This window comes from Grammomys surdaster, unplaced genomic scaffold (assembly GCF_004785775.1).
Source record: "Grammomys surdaster isolate TR1022 unplaced genomic scaffold, NIH_TR_1.0 190, whole genome shotgun sequence".
In the NCBI taxonomy this organism is placed as follows: Eukaryota; Metazoa; Chordata; class Mammalia; order Rodentia; family Muridae; genus Grammomys; species Grammomys surdaster.
The window spans coordinates 1,918,472-1,941,462 of record NW_021604635.1 but is presented as its reverse complement, the minus strand read 5'-3'; the positions used below and the strand labels follow the sequence as shown (position 1 = coordinate 1,941,462).

The following is a 22,991-nucleotide window of genomic DNA, read 5'->3' as shown; positions in this document are numbered from 1 at the left end:
CGTGCAAATCTCCCACTCTTCAAAACATGAATCATCTACATCTCGGGACCTTTATACCAGTTCCTGGGTTTTTTTCTAAGTGAAGTTAATTTTTATAATATAGGTATTAAAGAAATTATCCAGACAACTAAGGACAGCTTTATAATGTTCTGCTCCTTCCCACAAGGCCAGGCAGGAGTTAGCATAGGTGCAGTTAGTGTTGGTTTGGTTACCACCAGAAGCCTGGAGATGGTGTTTGGTGTTCAGTGCGTGGGCGGCCCTGATGATGGCCCCTGGTTATGCACTGGACTCATGAGAGGATGACCTCTTTAGGCCCAGTCACCCAATGAACAGCCCCTTGGGGGCTCCAGTGACAACACACAGCAAGCCCAGCATGAACAATTCTGTAAGTGTGTTTTATTTTCTCTGGATGTCTATGGGGGTCAGGAGTGGGCTGGAAAGTCTACTAAGTTCAGTTAGTTTAGATTACGGGTCTTTGCCTCTCCCAGGCTGGGTGGGGACCCCAGTTCTTTCCTGGGGGAACAGGACGATGATGACAGACTCGAGGGCATGAGACAGAGTGTCATCAAAGCTTTATTTACATGCGCCATTCTCTCTTTTACAAACTAGATTATGGTTTTAAGTGGAATACACAGGCAATATCTACAAACGCCACGGGAAGTACGCACCTCCATCCCACTGGGAAGGGGGCAGATTCCCAAATCAAACTGGTTTTGATCCTTGAGAAAGGCGGCAGGGCTGAGTCATGGCAACGTACGGTTAGACAAGGTCCCCAGTACTCAGGATGCAGCATGGTAGCGTTTGCCTTGAAAGGACGAACTGCTTCACAGGTGTTAAACAGGGCCACTCGCCACACTAAATTCTAGTTTGTGTGGGGCAGAAGCAGGAAATCAAAACAGGCCATTTTTACAGATACTGTATACAGAGGTTGTTTTCATTCATGCAACTTTTTTCTTTAAAAAAAAAAAAAGTTAAACACGTGAAGCCCAAATGCACAAGACATTTTTCAGTATTGACCAATTCACCAGAAGGTTTCCTTCACATCCGCTCACATTTCCCACGTACATAATGTGCTAGGACAAGTCCACGAGAGAAGGCTGGCTGCCCGACAAGGAGATAATTTTAGAGAAATAAGTGACCAGACATACACTCTTTTTTAAAAAAAAGTAGTCGCACAAGCATTCCTGGAGTGTGGCAGAGGCCCTGTAATCACTCATTCATGAAAGAAAAATACAAATGAGCAAAATTTAACAAGAGAAAATACTTCATCTATTTAATCTGTCTGCTCTACACTTGAGATTTAGTTCAATACCACTTATTCCTGTCAGTTGCTTGGGCATCTGCTCTAAGGTCCTGTCTGACAGACATGATCCCACAAGCCATCTCTCTCACCTCATGTCGGTCGTTAGCTTGCTACCTCTCCCAGAACTGGCTTCTTTGTACCTCTGTATCAGTAATTGCTGTTCTACAAAAGGTCTGCTTTTAATTAAAAAACAGAACATTATTCTGCCTAACCATCATGTTCCGCAAATACACAAAGAAAAAGAAACATCAGTCTCTATTACCTTTCCTTTGTTTTCAGAGACTAGGTAGCGTTTTGTTTCCCCTTACTCTGGGGACGACGGAAGGTTTGCTTTCTCTCTGCCTTGCCAGAAGCTCTTTCCCAAGAGATTCAAATGCTGCTTATTTGTCCAGTAGATGGAGAACTTTAAGAAAAGGCAAAGGTTGTCTGTCCCTGTGAACTTTAACCTGCACATGGGTTTAGAAGTTGGCTGAAGTCGCACCTGAGATGGGGTGTACCTCTCCTCGGGCTGATTCTAATCATCTACCCCCACACAGTGTCTGCTTTGTGCTATACCTGGTGCACATTCCTCCATTAGCAGGAGATGTAGGAAAACAGTTCTATGTGCTTCAGCCGCCATTATGTTGCAGAGGATACAATGGAGAACACACCTCTAATGCAGTCACAGTTAACCGGGTATGCTGAGCCCAGTCAGCCCTAGTGCTGGGACAGCGAAGGCTTGCCACACGCTCTTCTCTCTTTGGTACAAGGTATCAGGATCTAGAGCCTGAAGTAAACCACGGAGCCCACGAGAGCATCAGTCTTCATCCCGGGCCTCCTGCTTTCTACAGTCCTGGTGCAGGTGTAAGGGCCCCCAGGAAGGCTCACCACGAGCTTCTTTCTCATCGGATTCCATGGGCTGGTCCTACACCTGGGAGGTCCACGAGGTCATCTGCTCAGATGTCTCAACAGAGCAGTTCATTGTCAGGGACTTAAGACATTGAGAATGCTACTTGGTGGCCAGTGACCGGTCTACTCTAAAAGCAGGGTTCCAACAGAAGGTACAGAGGGCCCAGGCTGTACCTCTGTCAAGTCTGACTGACGTAGAATTGGGCTTAAGAGAGCTTGGCCTTTGTGTGGGGGATCTGAGGGTGGGTATGCAAATACCCCAGCAGGTATCACTATTCAAACCTCCTTCCTGAGCCTCTCCGGGGCCTGGCAGGCCTTAGCTCCCCACACGTTCTATGTGTGGACTCTGTAGTATTTTTTAAAAGTAAAGTAAATCAAAGCATTTTGCCTCTGCTTTCCTCATCTGCGGAGGCTACTCTGGCCTCACCTCCCTTGTTCCCGGCTTCAGTTCATAATCTATTTCTAGGACATTCTGTGAGGTTTAGTGCCTGAAACTCAACAAACACTGGGAAAGAAAATAAACGAGCTGTTATGTCTGAAAGGCTATCCAAGTTTTAAAACTAGGGGAACACACTGGAGGGCTGCCCTTTCCACTCCCAATGCCTGGGGACTGCACAGCCAAGACGCTATCTTGTGAATTGGTCTGCATTTCTTTAAACTCAGCAGAGAATGCTCAGGGCCCTCATGTTGGAAGCACTTGGGGTTCTCCCTTGTACCTGAGCTCTTTCTGCTCCCTCAGCTGCCACCCTGATCCAGCCCACCAAGGAAGCAGCACTCTGCCTAAAATGACACAGCTCAGGGCGTGGCTGGCATCCTCATCAAGGAATGGAATAAGCAAGTATGGGCTCACTGACCAGCAGGTCACATAACTACTATACACATTTTCAAAACTGGACTTTAAAAATGAAGATTATAGACATGTAGCAGTTTGGAAAAGGCAATGTGCTACAGGCCTCCCAGGACCACAACTGCATGACAACGTATAGATTCCATAAAAGGCAGCGTGAAATCAACAGGGCCATCGCTCACACTCGAGAAGTGAGCGAGGCAGGAGAGACATGTGACAGTACCAAATGGAACTCTCGTTATGCTAGGAGCTGTGACTGCCATCGGTACCGCCCCCAGAGCAGTCATGAAGCAAAGGTGCAGAAGGGGGCCGGTGCTGAGGGCAGGGGATTTGGTGGCACGCCTGCTTGGCGTGCACGTCCACAGTGCGAGCAACGGCAGGAAGTCAAGCAGGGAGGCCTGTGGTGAAACATTATTAGCCCGCATTCCTAACGCCATGCATGAAGTTCCATTTTGTACTGTACATGATAAAATATACTTTATACACTTATATGCCTAGTGCTTTTATGCAAAGAAGAGAGTCTTCATATATCACTTTGGGGAAGTACGTATATGCTGTGCTAATCAGAGCATCGTCTCGCCAGTTTTGTATGTACCAAAGGTGTTCCCAACTACGCTGTCTATCAGAGAGTAACGAATACACTCACACTCTGCAGGTTAAACAGAAAGCACCTATACAGCACCATAACGTTTTTGGAAACAACAACAACAAAAAATGAGATCCACAGAAGCAGAAGTTTAAAAAAAAGTTTAAATTGCCTTAGCTTGTATTTCCATGAATCACTTGAACAATTACAAACTAAGCCTATATATATATATGTATATATATATCACCTTGTATGCTATTGCCTGTCACTCATACACGTCTAGGAAGATCAGCGTACACACAGCAAGTTTGAAAAGAATCAAAAAGATACGTATGTTTCAAAAACAGCGACGTTGGACCTGCTAGTGCAGACGTGGTTTGCTCATCTCACGCTGCTCACTACATGCTTAATGGCTCACCTGAACTCACGTCTTCTACAAAGCAAAACAAGCACAATTTTACTCCTTCCTCCTTAAAACTAAACCCATTAGTGGCATTTGGCAACAAGCAGAGGCTGCGCTTTCCTGAAGAGGCCCTAGTTCCTAAGAGCAGAGCGACATGGCCTTCCACTGAGAATGTCGACAGACCACGAGCCCCGCTGGCCAGGCAGCTGTAGAGTGGGCACCGGGGTCCCCGTCCACAGACCACCCCCTGACTCAGAACTGGGAACTCCTGAGTCAGATGCCTGGCTCCATTTGATTTGCCTACGCATAGTTCAGTCCTGGATGGGCGCGCAGGGCAAACAGTTGTGCCATTGTTCGGTATTTAGAAAAGGATAATTTTCTACCAAACAAAAGAAGAAAGAAGATCCCCCGTTAGTTTATGTAACGTGTTAAGTTTGTGAGTTCCACAAGCTGCAAGCTTCTGACGCTCAAGGCCAGACAGGAACTGATACAATACCATCCTTCTGCTTTTACCTGTGCTAGGGAAAGGACAGGCAACATTTTCAACAGAAAAATACTGCAGGTTACCGTGTGTAAAAAACTCAGAGGGTCAAAGGAAACAAACACAAAATGATACTTAAAATAACCCCTAAACCATCACAATAGTAAAACACTACAGAATCGCCGACGGGGCTCCCGGTGTGCTCTGAAGGAATGGGGGTGCTGATGGGTGCTGTCCACGCTGGCAGGTCACTTGCAGATGAGTTAGATTTTGCATACGTTATAGAGTTCTGTTCCACGGGCACGGGCTCCACCCAGGGCCAGGGCTGCTAACAGTCTCTGCTGGGCTAGGAAAATGACGTGGGAGTCACAAGGTGTCAAGCTGTAAACGGGATCACTGTCCACTTGCTGAGAGCAGATTTGGCAAAGGGTTTTCTCCGTAGGTCTTCGGTCAGTTTGAGGGTCTGAAAGAGAAAAGAAATCCAGAGTTATTAAGGACATTCAGAAAGCAACAGGGAGGAAGCTAGGGTTGGCCAGACACCTGTCTGTCTGACCTGAGAGCCCAGGTCTGCGCAACTATGCTACTTTGCTAAGTGTTTCAGTTCTGAAATCTAAGGATAGCACAGAGAACTGCTTACCTCAGTTTTTATTATAGCATCCTGAAGCTAAAAAGCCCAAAGGAAATGAGATCCTGCACTTGGGGATGATAATCAAGTAGGGTACACTAGGGCTGGTTTCGGGGTGGTTTTGTTAAGTGAGGGTCAGCCAGGTACGGACTGGGGTTGAGTCTAAGTTTTGGAATGTAGCTTAAGATATGCAAGCTGGTCAAAGTCGGTGGCGGTGCTCCTGTGTGCTCCCCGTCAGCCCAGGGGTGAGCCGACCTTGCTGAGCAGCTGACTTGGCAAGACCTCTAGGGAACCTCAGGTTTTCCACTGTGGAAGGCTCAAGCGAACCGTCTTAGCAATTAGATCTTTGGATTAAAATTTTTTGGATTAAAAAAACCCCAACCATATAATACACATTTCTCACAGAATATCTTGTTAATAACATGATTTTGTCTCCACAGTCATCATGGAGGTCTTCCTGGAGCACCTGAATCCAGGGAGCTCGGATAAGTTAAGAGAATTAACACTAAAAATATATATCCAGAAGGGCTGGACTGATAGCTCAACAATGAAGAACAGTGGTTGATCTTCGGGAGGACCTGGGCTTACTTCCCAGCACCCATGCAGCAGCCCACTACTGTCTGTGCCTGATGCCCTCTTCTGACCCCTACAGGTACCACCCACATGGTCCACTTACATACATGCATGCAACACTCCTAACATACAAAATGAAAAAATATTTTTGAAAAAACAAAAAAGTATACTCAAAGATGAAGCCAAAGGAACCAAGCCTCGGGACGTAAAATCTGTTGTCTGTGGAGACCCTGTTGGGTGTCCTGGTGAACAAAGCAAGGCCAGGCACTAGAAACAACACCATAAGGTCGCCTTCCCAAGGGACACGTGACTGAGTAACAGAAAACTCAACTATAACTTTAAGGGAGAAAAAGCTAAAATGACCCCCAGGCCCCAGCATCTCTGAGGAACTTGGCCTACTCTAAGTCTTCTGTGTGGGTCCCTGAAAGCATGACCCAACATGGCCTCACAGATGAAGTCCTCACAATAAGAGCTAATAAATCACAGTCAGTCTATCACCACTATGCCATTAATCGTCAGGGGACTAAGGTCCCTAAGTCCCAGTCCTGACTTTCTGTGAGTGCCCAGGGAGAACTGGTAAGGCATTACCTAATTCAGACCCTCCCTGATTCCCTTTGGTGCTAATTATTCTGCTGTGAGAACCAGTGCATGATGGGAAGATGACACACTTCATTCCCCAAGAAGAGAGGCTGAATATGGTCCACTTTGACCCTGGGGCTGGTATGGACTGGGAGGGAAGCATCGGGGTGTAGTGAGGCATCCAATGCTCCATCATCTAGTTAGGACTGGCCATGGCCTTGAAATTGGGACAGAAGACCCACCATAGTAATCCACAGCAGCAACAATCCCCGGCTGCCACACCCCTTCCCTCCCTCCGCAAAGCCTGAGCAGCTTTTGGGAATGTCATCATTAAGAGAAGCTCTTCCCTTTCTGTAGGATGGGTGGGGCCACCTGTGACACTATGCACTGGAGCTCCCTCAGGGTCTCAGGCAAGGCCTCCTAGGGAGGCCTGTGCAGGAAGCTGCTTCTGTGCCTATGGGTTGAGCCAGCAGGGCCAGATACAGCTCCTACAGAGGACACATGTCACAGGAAACCCTCACGTGACACCTCACCCTCGGGAAGGCCACTGCTTTGTTTAGTTTTTCTTTTCTGTGATAGAAGGAAAGAGGGTAAGGGAACCAGACAAAGACTACAGAGACACACAATCATCCTGAACGGGCAGGTATGGAGGACGCAGGCGTGCAACGGACCGAGTCCCTTTGATGCCTCGGCAGCTTTTGCAGCTCATTGTTGGCTCCTACCTGTCTATCATACGAGAACTGAGAACGTAGGGGAGCAAGGGGACAGAAGCAGCCATGGACTGGGGGGTCGGTGATCACGGGTCAGTGGGAGTTTCATGGGTTTATGGGCGTTCACACTGATTTAGTTAGCTGTGAGGCTTCTGTATGGGTTGATGCTCCGGAAGCTTAAAAAAAAAAAAAAAAAACTAAACCAGCAGCAATCCCCCCAGCCAGACTTCAGGATGAGAAGGAAGCAGATCGCTGACGGCCTTCACCACCGGACCTCTGCAGTCACTAAGCAATGGACCAATTAACCAGACACGCCGTCCTGTTTCACAGTGACCTCCACGGGGAGGAAGAAGAGGCCTCTTCTCTCCTACATAAGTTTTAAAAATTCCTTACTGAGTCAAGGGAAAGGAGGCGGGAGACCACAGAAGTCAGGAAGAATATTCTAAAAACATCGGTGGATGCTGTCATCTGGTGAGAGGTAGTCCCTTTGTACCGCTGGCATCTATGGGGAAGGCAGCTAATTATCACGACCAAGTCACATGGTGTTCTCAGAAAGGGAGATACCTCCAAAATGACACCAAACAGAACAACCCAATCAACTTGAATTTGGACTCAGAGCAGTAACTCCTACTGCTGGCTTCCCACAACCTAACTACACCACACAGCGCACGCGTGTGTCAGCAGCATTTTTTATCTTCTTGGCAGAGAAGGAATGAAGACCCCGATACTAATATGAGATCTGGGAAGGAGAGAAGGATGGAATTCTTACGTCCACAAATCCATGAGGCATAGTTAACAACTATTTTTTTGGCTGGAATTTTAATTTCAGTCTGCCTGAACTGCAAGGTTAAATTGAGACACTGTGATCTTCATGCTTTGAAACAGATAATTTCAAGACAGCCTGTAACTCCAAGGTCAAGCTGGGAACCAAGCATGGAACATTCAGGATAGACAAGGAAGAAATCCTCTGATTGACAGGGCGGTGGGCTGCTGACTTAATGTTTTTTGCTAGAGCACACAGGCAGTCACATCTAATTTTTTTTTTTCTTTTGAGATAGGTTTTCAAGTAGCCAAGGCTGGCCTTGAACATCTTATCCTCCAGGGCCCACCTCACAACCTGTCACCATACCCAAATGCTACACTGTACTCTGAGACACTCCTGTGGAGTTCAACTCCAAAGGTAAGCATAATGCATCACAGGAAAAAGCACGGGAGACCTGGAGGGAGGTGGTGTCAGGGGCTTTGCTTATGTACAGCCCATCCTGGGCCTATGGCTGCCATACAATTGTTAGCCAGAGAGGAGAATTAGGAGGTGCCATCTGTATAAAACTCCATCTTAGCAAATGCTGCCAAGGAGCCGGGACTCCGAGGGAGAGGCAGGCAAGGACATTCTAATTGCAGGGGAGGGCAGGTTTCTATTTGGTGACAAATCTCTCCAGAAGGAAACTTGGACCTTGTGAAACCAATCTTTCTAGAGGATTGGGTGTGTTCTAAGAGAGGTTCATGCTGTCTCTTTGGCTGACTATTGAGAGACTGGACCCCAAGAAATTAGAATCTTCCCAGGAATCCCCAGGAGAGGAAATGCCCGAAGCCCTCCAAGTCAGTCAGGGGAGGAACGTTTACAACTGGCCAGAAACCTTGCGGGGAAGACTTAGCTATGAGATAATTCTGAGGGTCCAACCAAGGCAGGGCTACTGAGCAAAGCACCTCGTACTTTCTATTTGAACCCCAGCTCCACTGTCAACTAAGAAGACCAAGGAAAGTCTGGATTCTGTCTCTCTTCCCAACACAGCCTCCATGAATGAACCACCTCTTTCGGCTCTTTACTATTTGTCTCTGATAGTTGGTTTATTGAGGACAGGTGGCTGGACCAGGCAAGTAAATAGGACAGAGACAGGTGAGTGTGGTTAATCAGGGGAAAGACACTGATCTACACACACCAAAGACTCACTTAAAGACAGAAAGCACAGCTTGCAGAGAAGCAGGTGAGACTTGTAGCATGCTGGGCTGGACTGAGATGCGCTCTACCTCCTCAACACGCTGAAGCTTTGCAGGTGTCAGGGAAAGCTTCCAGGCCTGGCTGAGAAGGCCAGAGACAGCACCTCAGGAGCCTCTGGCTTCCAGGACACTTTGACGCCTAGACTTGTCTGCCTGTCCCGTTGGCCAGCCTTTGTGCTGAGCTGACAAAATGCAGGGACCTTGCAGCTGAGGACAGAGCTGAGGCAGGAATCAGTAAGGCTACAGAGGGCAGAGGACAGCCTGTCTGCCTGGAGGGCTGGTGAAAGCCTCTCCGTGCAGACAGGATGGCAAAGCTGTGACTGCTTATGCTCTTGGTTCTTAGATGCTTCCGACTCATTGAATAACATGCAAAGTTTGGGATTACAGTCTTTTAAAAGAACCACTTTTGCCAAGTGTGGTGACACATGCCTTTAATCCCAGTACTAGGGAACACTAGGGAACAGTGAAAGGCAGATCACATGAGATCAAGGAACGCCTGGTCTACACTGCAAGTTTCAGGCCACCTACACAGTGAGATCCTGTCTTAAAACAAACACCAACAAAACCCAAACCAACCAACCAACCAACCAACCAACCCACCCAAAAGAACCACGTTTTGAGGGGAAGTGGGGGTTGTAGGAGTTGCTTATCCTCAACTATTATTCCCAAAAGTTTAACTGGCAGAGGGGCTTCCACACTCCTTACTACACACTCACCTGGGGGTCACCTCAGGGACATTCTGCCCAGTCTGCTTTCCTCCTAGCCAGGTGAGCCACACAGTCCTTCCCTCTGCCTCCCCAGATGTTCTCCAGCTCACTGCTGTGCCCTGCATCTGGCACGCAATGTCTAGTGCCCAGAATGCCTCCCCACACTTGGAGCTCCCAGCACTGAATTCCTTGAAAGCAAGGCAGTCTTCACAATGATGCTGTCCCAGGGATACCCGCTATTTTAGGAGCATCGCCTGAGACACAGCATTTGCTCTCAAGCAGCATGCATTCCTGTGAGGGAAACCAAGTACTCCCAAGTAGCCTGGAGAGCTTAACGTAAAAAACCAAAATAAAACAAAAAAGGTTCGCACTAAGCCTTAGCTAAGTGAACGAGCCATCCTCCTGGAGTGGCCCTTACTTCCTCCTCGCCCATTCCAGCCCCCAGAGTCTTCCTGCTGCTGTTGGTTCTAGAGTCTCCTCACACTCACGCAGGAGTGAGGCTTCCTGGAACCCAGGCAGAACCTACTGTCTGTGGGACAGAATCGCACATTTGAAATGCTTCCTGGAGAGGAGGATTTTCAGGTAAGTTTCCAAAGTGCAAGGCACATGTTAACACTCAATGGATCCTCACCCATGTGATTAGTCTCCCTTTGTTTCTGAACACCCCACAACACAACGCCCTCCAATTTCTACACTGAAAGCCTCACTACTCAGTCTCAGGCTGCTGTCACAAGGAAGAGATCCACAACTCATAGCAGAGGTCAGGAACCTTGAAGAGATGTTTACAGACCTAAGCTGTGACCTGAATAGTCCTGTTTACCGTCCCCGGGAGTGACCCTGGGGTAAGGTGGGGTGAATTATGACAGCATGCAGGTTGAGGTGCTCTGGATCTTCTGAAGGTGGGTGGAGTACCACCTCACTAAGGGGCCAGTTCCCAGGCACAAAAGACGGTTCACCAAAGTCCTCTTTTCCTATTTCAGATATATGCTGGGTCTTGGGAGACTAATTTTCCAACAAAACAAAACTAAGTTCTTCTGATTCCAGAGTTCAAACTACATATCCACCTTTAAGGTAGGATCAAGACTCAAAGGTGACACAGACGGAGGCCAAAAATCAACAAGAAGGGGAACCAGAGTGAGCAGGAAGGTGCGGTTTGCCTTCCTGTGTACCCCATCTCTGCGTCCCCCTGCCCTGCACAGCAGCCTGAAGGGAACTCGGCTGGCTGTGGCGAGGTTTGCTTTGGCTGAGGCACTCAATGGCAGCTAGCATTCCAGTTCCACCGCCTGACAGGTCCATCAACACACGGTTTTGACTATTTATGACTCTTGGTCTACATGGCTTTCTGATCATTTCCAAATACACAAAGGATCAACGGATGCCCCAGTGAGCCACTGGGCTACCTCATTACTGCGGGCCTCATAGGGACAGTTAGGACTTTGACTTTGAACCTAAGTCAAAGAGTGCCTCTGGCTGGGGTCTCCTTGGCTATTAACTTGAGAAACAAAATCAAATACTCCACAGAGATAAATATTTAGCTGGGAAAAAAAAAGAAAGAAAATGTATGGCTTGAATTGCTTTCACCAGAACGAGGGTAAAAGAATGGGATGGGGTGGAGGGAGGAGGGAAAGGGATCACAGTGCCACAGAAACCTTCAATCAAATGAGACTGACAATTACAGCCTGTTCTCTACAAACACTGGAATTACCCGGAGACATTGTGACCAAAGACTCTTGCCCTTCAACAAATGAATACCATGGGCTTAAGAGGCCACTAAATAAATAGAAGATCTGGGGTTAGAGTAAGGGCCACGTCTCTCTCGCTGGGAGGGGAGAAAACAACAGCAGACCAGACCCTTGCAGCCCAGTCCCTCAGTCCTCAGAGAGTGTGCTCTAGGCCTTGGCCCACTGCTTAGCACTAGGACAACACCTTGAAGACAGCCTTACGTCTCAGATGTTCCCCAACTGAGACTTGCCAGAGCCACAGCACAGTGACTGGCTTTCCTGTCATCGTGTTATGTCTAACAAGTAACCACCAACCTTTAGAGGCCAGACCCCTGTGAGTATCTGCTCACCTGAATATTTCTTTCTGTTTCTATAAAAGCCCCAGGAGTCTGGAAGTATCTCTGAATGGTCTGGGGTGTCTGTCAGGATGATGATGGATCTCAGGAAGGCTCTGGCGAAGCTTCTCCCACAGTGAAGGCCAGCAGCAGCCTAGGGAGTGGCGGGGCCTCTCGGGCCCTCCTTCAGAGATGTTAAAGGAACACTGGTGAGGCCCAAAACCTCACCAGTCCATCTGTGGCAGAATTTCTCTTTGAAAGTGGAAAATACCAGCCTCACTAAAGTGTACCCCCAAAATGGCAAGCAGGACTTTGAGGGCAAAGCCTCAGAAGGCCAAAGGTTTACCAAACAGGCATGAAAAGAAACCTAGCTTTGGTTGCCAGGGAAGCAGCTGTCTTCTGCAAACAGTGTTAAGGCTGACTCAGTGCTTCCTATGGTCTGCATGAAATGACAGGATCAAGGGAGAAAACACCATACCCTACATCACGGCCCTTACAAAAGCCGGCTCTGCTGGGGAGGTATAAACACTGCCACACTGTGTAAGTAAGCCTGGTGAGACCCAGAGGCAAACACCATGACGCCATGCCACAGAGTCACGAAAACGTCAGCTGTCTACGAAGGGCAGTCTTTCTGCCATATCAGGGACCCTATGTAACTCTGGGTGAGCTGCACAGGTGATTTCCATCTACAGATCCCCTCAGAGTAGAGCCCAGGGACAATGTGCTCATCTGGGAAACTGGCCCTCGAAGACAAGCATGAACTAAAGGAGAGGTCTTGCTGGATTTTTAACAAGAAGCTGTCATCTGGGTTCAGCCTGACCTTTGGAGCTCCTGAAGAAGCTCATAGTAAAAATAAGTGGAAAATATGTGACAATGAGATTGTCTTTGGGGATGACCACGAAATTCCAGCATGCTAGGGCAGTCAGTCATCTGGCATGGGTCTTGTCAAACTCAAGAGGGCTCACTGGAAGCCTGGACTACAGTCACCATGCCACGTCTCCCACTCTTGTACATGGCCAAGTCCCCATGGAGGACAGGGCTCTACCCACCCAGGACCTGACACTGGGAACACACAGCTGTGCTTCTCTGCAGATAACTCTGGAGCTGGAAGGTTTTTACCCAGGCCCTAAAACGAATGCTACATGTGAGACTCCCAGCTCTCCAGAGAAGCCTGTCACAGAGGTTCTCCAGGAAGATGTCACCTGGCCAGACCTGCTCCATTAGCTTCAGTGGGGCCACACTACCTTGGGTCGGCACAATGGAAACCAGTCTGGAGAAATAACAAGGCAGAGACAAACCAGAAGGACGGGGCTCGGGAGCTGGGGTGACAGTCAGGGAAGCTGAGGCTGAGAGTCTCCTATAGGCCTGTTTCCCAAATTTCAGAGAAACCTTTAATAAAGTGGAGACAAGCTAAGCTTCAAAGTTAAAAAAACAAAACAAAAACCAACCCCTAGTACTTGTGGGGTCACACTGTGCTCATGATGTCGACAGAACTCATTCTAAAGCAAGGTGAAAATTCTCTAGCAGGAGACAGGGTTCCCGAAAGTATCCCCTCCCCAGGCCCGCCCTGATGTTTCTTCTCTTGTTCTGTGACCAACCCAAGATGCACTGCTCTCAGGAAAACTTAGTAAGTTTATCTACAGTCTATTCTGTTTTGTAGAAAGGTCCACTATGTCTACCCACACTGACTTTATAAACTCTTGACCTTCCTGCCTTAGCATCTCAAGTGCTGGGATGAGCCGTGTGCGGTAACTTTTATTTATTTTGTAACCTTTATTATGTTTTATTCCTATTGTGTAACGTTTTACTATTGAGTGTCTACTGTGTGCAAGGGTGTGCATGAGTGTGGAACTCGGGACAACTTTCGGGGGTTGGTTCTCCTCCTCTGTCATGGGCTCTAGGGCTCCAGCCCAGATCCCCCTGCTTGTCTGGCAGGCACTGGTAAGCCATCCTGCCAGCCCTGACTTGATTTTAACAGGAAAAAAAATCCTCTCAAATCCATCTCCCTTAAAATGTCCCAAAAAGCTAAATAATCACCTGAAGTTCCGCTGGGGCATAATGATAAAATGCACTGTCTTCAAAACAGGAATGTATCACTAATAAAATTAAAGGCTGCCATATACTTAAATCTCCCATAATAGATTTTCATACAATTTTTATAAACACACACACGTGCACACACACACACACACACGCACACACACACACACACACACACACACACACAGCATTCTATTGAACTACAAGGAACATCCAACTGAAACAAACCAAACAAAAGCTGACAGCACATTTTCTTCTAAGGTTTAGTGAACGGGGACGTGGTCTCTACACAGTGACAAACAAATTAAACTTTCTTGTGTCAGAAACCACAACCGCAGTCTTCCTCACTGAAGGCAAACCTGAGTATCTACCTACATTTCTAAAGTCAATCCCCCACAGCCCAACAGGTCTGGGAGTAACCGGCTGGCAATGTCACTCTCCTTAGCCTGCATCACAGTCTTCTTCCAGCTCCAGGCTATTAAGGGACACAGCGAGGTCTGGGCGTCCATCAGGAGCCTCCTCGTGCCTGGGAAAACGGAGATGCTTAGACCAGGGATGCCCTGACATTTCCCTGGACAGCTCCCCAGGAGGGCTGCAGTGAGCTTATGGAGAAGACCCTTGGGATGCAGGGAGGAGGGGTAAGGAGGCTGGGTGGGGTTTAGGGCTGTGAATTCCTTTTCTCTTTTGTGCCACTTGAAGGAGGAGGTAAGTAGCTTGCCGAGATCGAAAATAAAAACAGAAGAAAACGAGAGCTGTGGGAGCAGAGCTTTTTAACCCAGGCATGTGAGGCACACACTGAAACAACGCAGTCGGCAGAAACAGCCAGATTCTCCTCCCCAGCGCAGGAGACGAGGTCCTGGGAAACTCTACTATTCACACTCTGGCTCAGTCCAGAGCGCCTTTTAAAAAACCATTTACAGAAAATACGAATCAAGCCACTGAAGATGTGTAGTCTCTGGGACAAAGCACTTAACCTCTGTGGTTCCGGCTTGCTCGTCTGTCAGTATACTCACTCAACTGCCCTTGGTACGTTCAACCTGGTGCAGTTTTACAAAACCCCTTTGCACTCCTTTGTGTGTCGGATTCTTGCGGCAGCTCTATGGACTAGAGGAGCATCAATCCCACTATATAAACTGAGGGGCTAGCACTACAGCTGGGATTGGACCTTCAGGGCCTCCAGGTTCTGGGATTATAGGTGTGTCCCACCTGTCCAAGTCCATTGCTTTTTCTCATGACATCACAGCACCTGCTGGTTCTAAAACGGCCACGCCCTTCCCACAATCCCTCGTGTCCTTTCTGTAGAGGGTGGTAAGAAGGGCCTCTGCTATCAACGAGGTGGTGATCTAAGAACATGCCAGTAACACTTTCCTAGGGGGTGAAGAACCATCACACAAGAGATTAAACCAGCGCTAGGTATGAGTCTTTATAAGAAACTCCTCGGGCTGGCATGCTTCCCTGTGACCTTTGACTTATGACCCAAGCATCTCCCTTTCTCCTCTTTCCTTCTCTTATCATCCACCCCCACACAAAGGCAGGAGAATCTGTGTCACAGTTCTGTTCGGACAGAGGATATAAACAGGGAGCTATTTAAATATTTGGGTTTTTTTTTTTTTTTATTACTGACAGCTGTGAGCCCTGTCCCGTTTACAGTTAAAACTGATGAACCGTTGGGAGTCATGACTGCTCTGTGGGCTGTCAGAACAGGCAGACGGCCCCTCCCTTCCCCCCGCCTCGTGATACTTTGGAGTTGCACTGGGCACTGACCTGCTTTGCCCATTTCCCCTTTCCTCGGTGATCCTTCAGCCTGGCACCCAGCTTTGAGATGAGGCCTGCTTAGCACCAGTGAAGTTCCCCACGTTCAAACCAACAACGCTCTGCGTGGAGATGAGGGAGTCAAAGTTAAAGTCCAACCCATCAGCATCCATGAGTTCGCTACGGATGATGGACTCCATGTCGCATTCCAGGCTCCCATTGAACATGTCCAGGTCCAAGTCACTGGGGAACCTGTCGTGGCCCATGACGGGAAGGTTTGCACTAGCCGAGTACAGTGAGGAGCCTGAGAGAGAGTCCGAGAGGGTTTGCATAGACTGGCTGACGGGGGACTGCTGCTGGTGTTTGGCTGAGCCAAGGCTGCTGGAGTCACTCAAGCCCAGGTTGCTGACAGAATTTGACAAGGCACGGCTGCCACCAAGAGCGCCCTGGGTTTGGTGCTGGTGGTGGAGCAAGTTCTGATTGACCAAACTCCCCTGGGTAGGCTGGGCAGCAAAGGACATCATTGGGTCATTGCGAAGCATCACGTTCCGGCGGGCGTTCTGGACAGACACAGCGGTGCTAGCCTGAGACATCAAGGGGTCTGACTGGGTCATCATGACATCGCTGTGGCTGAGTGCGTCCGATGTGAGCAGGTCTTGGAGTGTCTGGTTGCCATAGTGTGACACGGAAGAAAAGGTGGCTGGTCTGTTCTCCTGGATGGTCTGCATGGGCGACTGGCGCAAGGAGGTCAGAGACGACGGTCCGAACACGGTACTGTTGAAGGAGCTGGTGGGGGAGCCCAGGCCGGAGCTCTTGGTGGTATAGGAGAAGCTGGAGCTCCGCTGCAGGAGGCCCCCAGGGGGCGACGGCTGGGACGCTGGGAGCGCGATATTATCCAGCAGGTCATCCATGAGGTTCTCGGCCAGCCCGTCGTTCAGATTCATGGTGCCTGCCATGTCAGTCAGCCGTGGAAGCTCCACGGTACACGGCTTGCTTACAGAAGGCGACAAGCTGGCAGAGCTGCTGTAGAGCATGGGGGAGAGGGGTCCATCATCGTCCTGGACGTCATCCAGCTCTGTGCTTGCCAGGATGGGTGACAGGCGGCCGCTCACTGTGCTGGCGTTGGAATTGGTGCGCGAGCGGAAGTCAGTCCACGCATCCAGCTCGTCGCTGCTGCGGGATGTGGGGCTGCCAGGCCACTTGGAGAGCTGGGAAGGACTGTCGTCTGCTGACTCTGGGGCAGCCTGCAGGGCCGCCTTCTTCTTGGCTGCCCGGCCTCGGCTCTTGGTGTACTTGTTGCTGTTGTCCATGGACACAGCCCGCCGCCGCGGGGCCTTCCCACTCTTTCCCCCATCGGGGTTGATGACCCACCAAGAGCTCTTGCCAGTCCCCTCATTCTGAACTCGCATGAAGCGGCTGTGCAGCGACAGGTTGTGTCTGATGGAGTTCTGCAGAGAAAGGGAAAGGAAGCCATGAGCGGGAAGGTCCAGTCCAAACCAGACAGTCAGGTTCTTCCGTTTAAAGACCTCTCCAGTTATTTCCAAAAACCCACCAACCTGCCTAAGAAACAAGCAAAACATTTCTTATAGCTTTTGGGAGGGAAAGGAAGGCACCACATATCACATGGGTATCAGAGGACAGCTTGGGGAGTTGGTTTTCCTTTCCACCATGTGGGCCCCGGCCGGGCCATCAGGTTTGGTGGCAAGGGCTTTTATCCACTGAACCATCTTGCCAGCCCAGCTTCAGTTTTATAGGCTAACATGTTTTATTTTTTAAAATGACAAACATTTTTTTTTTTGTTTTGTTTTTCGAGACAGGGTTTCTCTGTGTAGTTCTGGCTGTCCTGGAACTCACTCTGTAGACCAGGCTGGCCTCGAACTCAGAAATCCGCCTGTCTCTGCCTCCCAAGTGCTGAGATTAAAGGCGTGCGCCACCACCGCCCGGCTGACAAACATCTTTTTGACTTGGCACAAAGCACCAGGTTCAATGGAAAGCCTCATGTTGGGACAGCAGAGACTGTCCTATGAAGGAGATGCGAGAAGCATGGGGTGCTCACTGACACTGCCCAAATTCCCAGGTTACAGCGCGCTTTCAGTAATTATATTTCTTATCCTGCAGTTCACACTGATAATTTATGACCAGACCACTCCCTCTCCATACTTTGCTGCAAACTTCCCAGCTTTCTGAGAAACTAGTCACCTGGGTGGCTGTTTGTCGTCCTGTGGCCTCGGCTCTGTAAGCACAGAGCCAGCAGCCAGCTCTTCGATGCTTCTATCAGAAAGTGTGACGTTTTACCTGTTCCCTCCACAACTCACCATGTCACTTTGGCAGACAGGAGACGGGCAGGGCAGGTTGTCAGGGACAACAGTGAAGGAGTAAGAAAACCTCGTTTAGAAGAAATTGCATCATTTACACATTCTGCAACCTCAGGAAGTGTGGGCTGAGTAACTTCCTTCCAAAGAGTACAGAAGGAAAAGGGGAGAAAGAGTAACTTGCAGTGGAGAAATCTCAGAGACGCTGTGTCGGCTGGCGGACCAGGCCGATGTTAACAGCAACCAGCACATTACTAGCATGTATCCTAGATAAAATGCAAGGAAAATGGCAACTTTTCCATCAGTCTTTTTCCAAAACCCAAATCCCAGATGAATCATAAGAAATATATGAACTCCATTTAAAGGGCATTTACAAGAGCCTGTTTAGTACTCCCCAGAACTGCCGCAGCCAGGGAGTGACCAGGAAGAGTAACGACTGGAGCCAGTCCACCCTGGATGAGATCCCATCACAGAAAACAAACAAATCAGAAAAACCTGGGATTAGCATTATAGATCTTGCTCATCCACGCTGACTCTTATACGAGGACTGTAGGGTGTTATGACGGGGCACCTGGTGGTAGATCCATATGGATTCCCACTAATTTCACAAGTTTCCTATAAACAATCCTTCTCTCATTAAAGTAGGGCACATCCTCATAAAATCCTAATGATCTGTACCCACTGCAAGAATCTTCCTCCTGGCTTAGCAGATACAGCCAGTTGTCAAGGATAACCAGGCTCAGACTTATCTCTGCCACTGGCCAATCACATGACCCCCATGCAAATTGTTTCATCTGTCTGCAACAGCAGGTTCCCATCTTCATTATGGTCATGATAAAATCCACCCACCCTTCCCTGCCAGGATGACATAACAGTGACAGAGAATGATGCATTTCTGAAGCCAGTCACGCCATCAGTCAGGGGTTTCCTCCTATGAAGTGCAGGTCCATAGTGAGGAGCGCTCAGATCGGGGAAGGCTCCTTCTAATCTGTAAAGTGTCCAGTGTGCAGCAGGAAAAGAGCTGACGGTGCTCCCCGAATCTGGAGTAGCACCTGCAGGCCAGGTGAGTTTTTATTGGCAAGTTACAGACGAAAGACATTGCCTAATACTACGTATTAGATATGAACAATTCTAAAAGTCACGTTTAAAAGGAATTGGCAATCACCAACTGTATTTATGTAGAAGACACAAATACATGTGTTCTACCAGATTGTTTTTAAAACACAGAAGGTCAACAGAATTTTGTCATAAGTAAATAACTCAAAATACAAAGTATTCCTGATATACATCCCGAGTCAAGAAGGGACTGCAGTTCAGGCTGGGTAATGAACACCAGCAGTTCTGGTCACAGTTGCCATTTCCTACAACTGCCACCAAGACGGGTAAGACACAGCACCCAAGGACCCATGGAGGTGTTGCCCAGGAGGTGACACACCATTCCCCTCTCTCACTTATTTTTGTGTGTTTGGAATAATGGCCAGTGTACTGATGGTTCTGAAGTGTATTTCTTTGAAACAGGACACTTTCTCTATGATGTGGTAAGAGGCACATTCCTAACATGCACTTGGCAGAGGATAGCAAGGCCCACTGTGAGTACACAGGTAATTCAATGTAGTTAGTAAAATGTAAACACAAGCTTCAGGGTGAAAAGTAAGCTGGTCCCCAAGCTTTAGGGGTACAATGCAAACACCCCCTAATTATTCCTACCCGATTGTTCCCACAAACACCAAATGCTTACAAAAATGAGCAATCTTACATATTCAGTGATATGTAAGATTTTTAAAATGTATTTCACTGTTCCTAATTCCAAACCTACTAAAAGACCAATGAAATCTTTTATGAATTTTCTGATAGTCATGTAATTACCATGACTCTATCCCCCAACAACGTATATGTATAATTTTATGCAATTGCAAGTGGCTAAATTAGAGACAGATACCAAGCTTCTGCAAGGGCTGAAACATCTAGCATGAAGGCCAGGACCACAGGGAGTCAGGGCAGGAACAGTGGGTCAAGAGGACTGGCCTCCACCCAGGTCCCTAACTGCAAAGAGAACATCGGAAGGTCTGTCATGTCACGGCAATGCTGGCTACTGAACCTTGGGTTTTAAATTCACTGCCTCTATTTCCTGTAACTTGGCGAGGCAGTCCATCAGTGTCCTGATTTTGCACGTGAAGTCTCAGGGTGGGAGATATGAAACAACACAGCCCCTCAGCTGGAGCACAGCTCTGACAACTGGAAGTAGCATTCCCAAATTTCATGAAATGCTTGTTCTATGGCCTACCAGCAGGTTTGTGAGAAGTCGTCATTTAATGTCCTTGTACAGCAGTTCAAGAACAATACCCTGAGAAACACACATACAGATAATCTTACTGTGCCTTTATTTATGAAATACTTGGAAATTTAAAGGCCTTTCCCCAATTTTTGTAGACATTTTGTAGAAAAGTATCTTGTTGCTGTTCTTCCTAAGAGATAATATCCACACTGACAATGGGGCTACCACGGGCTCTTACAGAGCCCACCTTAGGACGGAGAGCCTGCCTTCCATGGCCTCTCATTTTAGAGGGTCATTAGTGGTTGAACACCATCCCTGGGCTATTATCTATGACGCTCAGACAGGTCTTTCCAGCTGCTTTACTAAGACAATGTGAAAACTGGGCCACCGTCTTCCTGACTGGCTCCGGTCCCAGCAGGCTCTCTTCATGTAGATTGGCCACCATAAAATCCATGATCTGAAGGCAGGACCACTGACAAAGACCAATAAACACAGCTTACCTGCCCATTACTGTTCAAATGCCCTGCAGGGCAGATGCCAGCCACAAATGTATGTATGGGCTCAGAAGTCCAAGAATTGGCTTTTCCACCTCAGTTTTATTGAAAACAGAATAGAGGAAGGAAGGAAGGAAGGAAGGAAGGAAGGGAGGGAGGGAGGGAGGGAGGGGGGGAGGGAGGGAGGGAGGGAGGGAAAGGAAGGGAAAGAAAGGAGAAGAGCTGGGTAAAACATCAGCACTGAGATACTTTTCTCTACACCTTCCCTGGTAACAAGTGAAAAGCAAGGTCCTGTAAGACTCAGCAGGGTCCTCCCCAACTTCAATCTCAGGAAAACCACCATTCAAAATATCCTATTATGCTGGGCAGTGGTGGCCCAGGCCTTTAATCCTAGCACTTGGGAGGCAGAGGCGGGAGGATCTCTTGAGTTCAAGGCTAGCCTGGTCTACAGATTGAGTTCCGGGACAGCCAGGGCCACACAGAGAAAGAAACCCCATATTGGAAAACAAAACAAACAAGTAAAACCCTCCCAAAACTGCGGTTTTACACTAATTTATGATATTATCATCATAAGAAACAATCTGGATTTCTAAGGTTTTACTTTATGTGGAGAATGGTAAGGTAAAGAAACAATGGTTTGATAAAACTCTAGTTCTGTCAAGTACAGGTTTTCTAACCCTATACCCTTGAAGGCCACTGAGAAGCCACCCATACGGACCGTGTGACCGCCACCCATACGGTCCGTGTGACTTAGGTAACATCTCCAGTTACCTAAGCCAAGAGACTGTTAGAGACTACACTTCCTATGCAGGCACACCGACTTTCCTCAGCTCCAACACAGGTTCATAAAACCTTAAGAAACCCTTACAGTTTGTCCAAGGGGGCAAAGCTAAGAACAGTCCCCGCCTTTTTGTGTTACTCCTCTTCTGTGATGTGGTTAATTAGTAACCAAGCTGGCAAACGTGATGTGGCCACAATTAGTGGCAAACCTTCCAGGAGATGTGCAATAGGTGTGTGAGGAGGAGGCAGCCTGTTGGGGTTGACGTTTCAGGCATGCTGACTGCACTGTGTGGGCCACCACCTAAAGATCTCTTTGCCTGGCCCACCTAGAAGACATTAACATAAAGATGACTGCACCGATTAGAATTTGATAATTATTTTCTTCATGCATTGAACAGTTCTCTGTTGCAAAATACATTCACTGCTAAGGCTAAGGTGTACCACGACCCTTAGCTATGCCAAATCATCATGAAGACAGGTGGATTCAAACCAGAATGGGAGTGAGAAGCTGCCAAGAGCTGCAGAGAACTCCACCTCTCATTTACAGAGCAGGTGGATAAGACAGTGAGCAAGGAAGGTAGCCATGGAGGAGGCAGCCATGCTGAGTCAGGTCCAGCGCTGTGGTCTGGACCTCGGCTGCTCCTCTGGAGAAGGCAGAATCAAACACATTCTATGTCTAGGGTCCCTGGGAAGATTCTACAATGCTCAGCAGGCAACACTACGGAGCTGAGTGCCAAGCACAGCCTGTGACAACGGGTCCCACATATAGAAGCAGACACCTCAGCCTTAGCTTAGTCCAAGCATTGTGTGCTTTAAGTCAAAAGGTGAGAGGGTGGCGCCTTCCAAGAAAGGACTATAAACTTGTAAGCGTTTTCAGGGTGCAGTGCCAGAAACTGAACCCTTCTTAGCTGCTACTACACTGCGTCTGCTTCAGCTCCATCCAAGCCGTGTTTACCTTGTGGAGACTCTACTAACCCAGACAGCAGCTGCATGTGCTTTCCCTGGACACAGAGAGGGTTTGTCTGGAAGCAACATGTGGTATCAATTTATCTTTCCCAGCAACAGCAAAGAGAAATCTACTCACTTTAAAAATAAAAGGTTGTGCAATTTAACTCTTAAAAGCCCTTTTTTTTTTCCAAAGAAGACAATTCCAATTCCTCCTCCTCCTCCTCCCCCTCCCCGTTCTCCTCCTTTTTTTAAAATTTATTTATTTTTATTTTCTGGGTTGCCCAGAGAGTAAAAGAATATGTAATGATTGTCAGCATACGAGCCCATCAGTGCCCACTAGACTCGGGACATTGCAAACGGCTGGTTTCCAGCACTGTGCTGCTCTTCGGCCTCTCATGCAGAACCCATGTTCTAAGTTTGTCTGGTGTTTGACTGGAGGGCACTGATGATCTAGAACAAGGCTGTTCAATGCCTGAATTCCAATATTTGCTCCCAATGAGCCACGAGTGGCAATGGGGGCATGGGCAGCTCGGTGTAAACGGTGAGTCTCTGGGGCCGCAGAGGTTGGCACCCCGCATGCAGAGGCAGCTACAGGACGAGCTAGTTGGGCTGACAGGGCCTCTCAAAGGTTTCA

General features: G+C 48.3%; 1 protein-coding gene across 1 annotated transcript in view; it reads right to left on the bottom strand.

Annotated features, from left to right (window-relative positions):
* Window positions 1–555: 555 nt before the first annotated feature.
* Foxo3 (forkhead box O3) overlaps window positions 556–22,991 on the bottom strand; it is a 95,064-nt gene continuing 72,628 nt past the window's right edge. The window contains exons 3-4 of the mRNA XM_028769055.1: window positions 15,561–16,996; window positions 556–4,971 (exon numbers count right to left, since the gene is read on the bottom strand). Coding sequence (XP_028624888.1) covers window positions 15,596–16,996 — 1,401 coding nt within the window. The 3' untranslated portion in view covers window positions 556–4,971; window positions 15,561–15,595. The remainder of the gene's footprint in view (window positions 4,972–15,560; window positions 16,997–22,991) is intronic.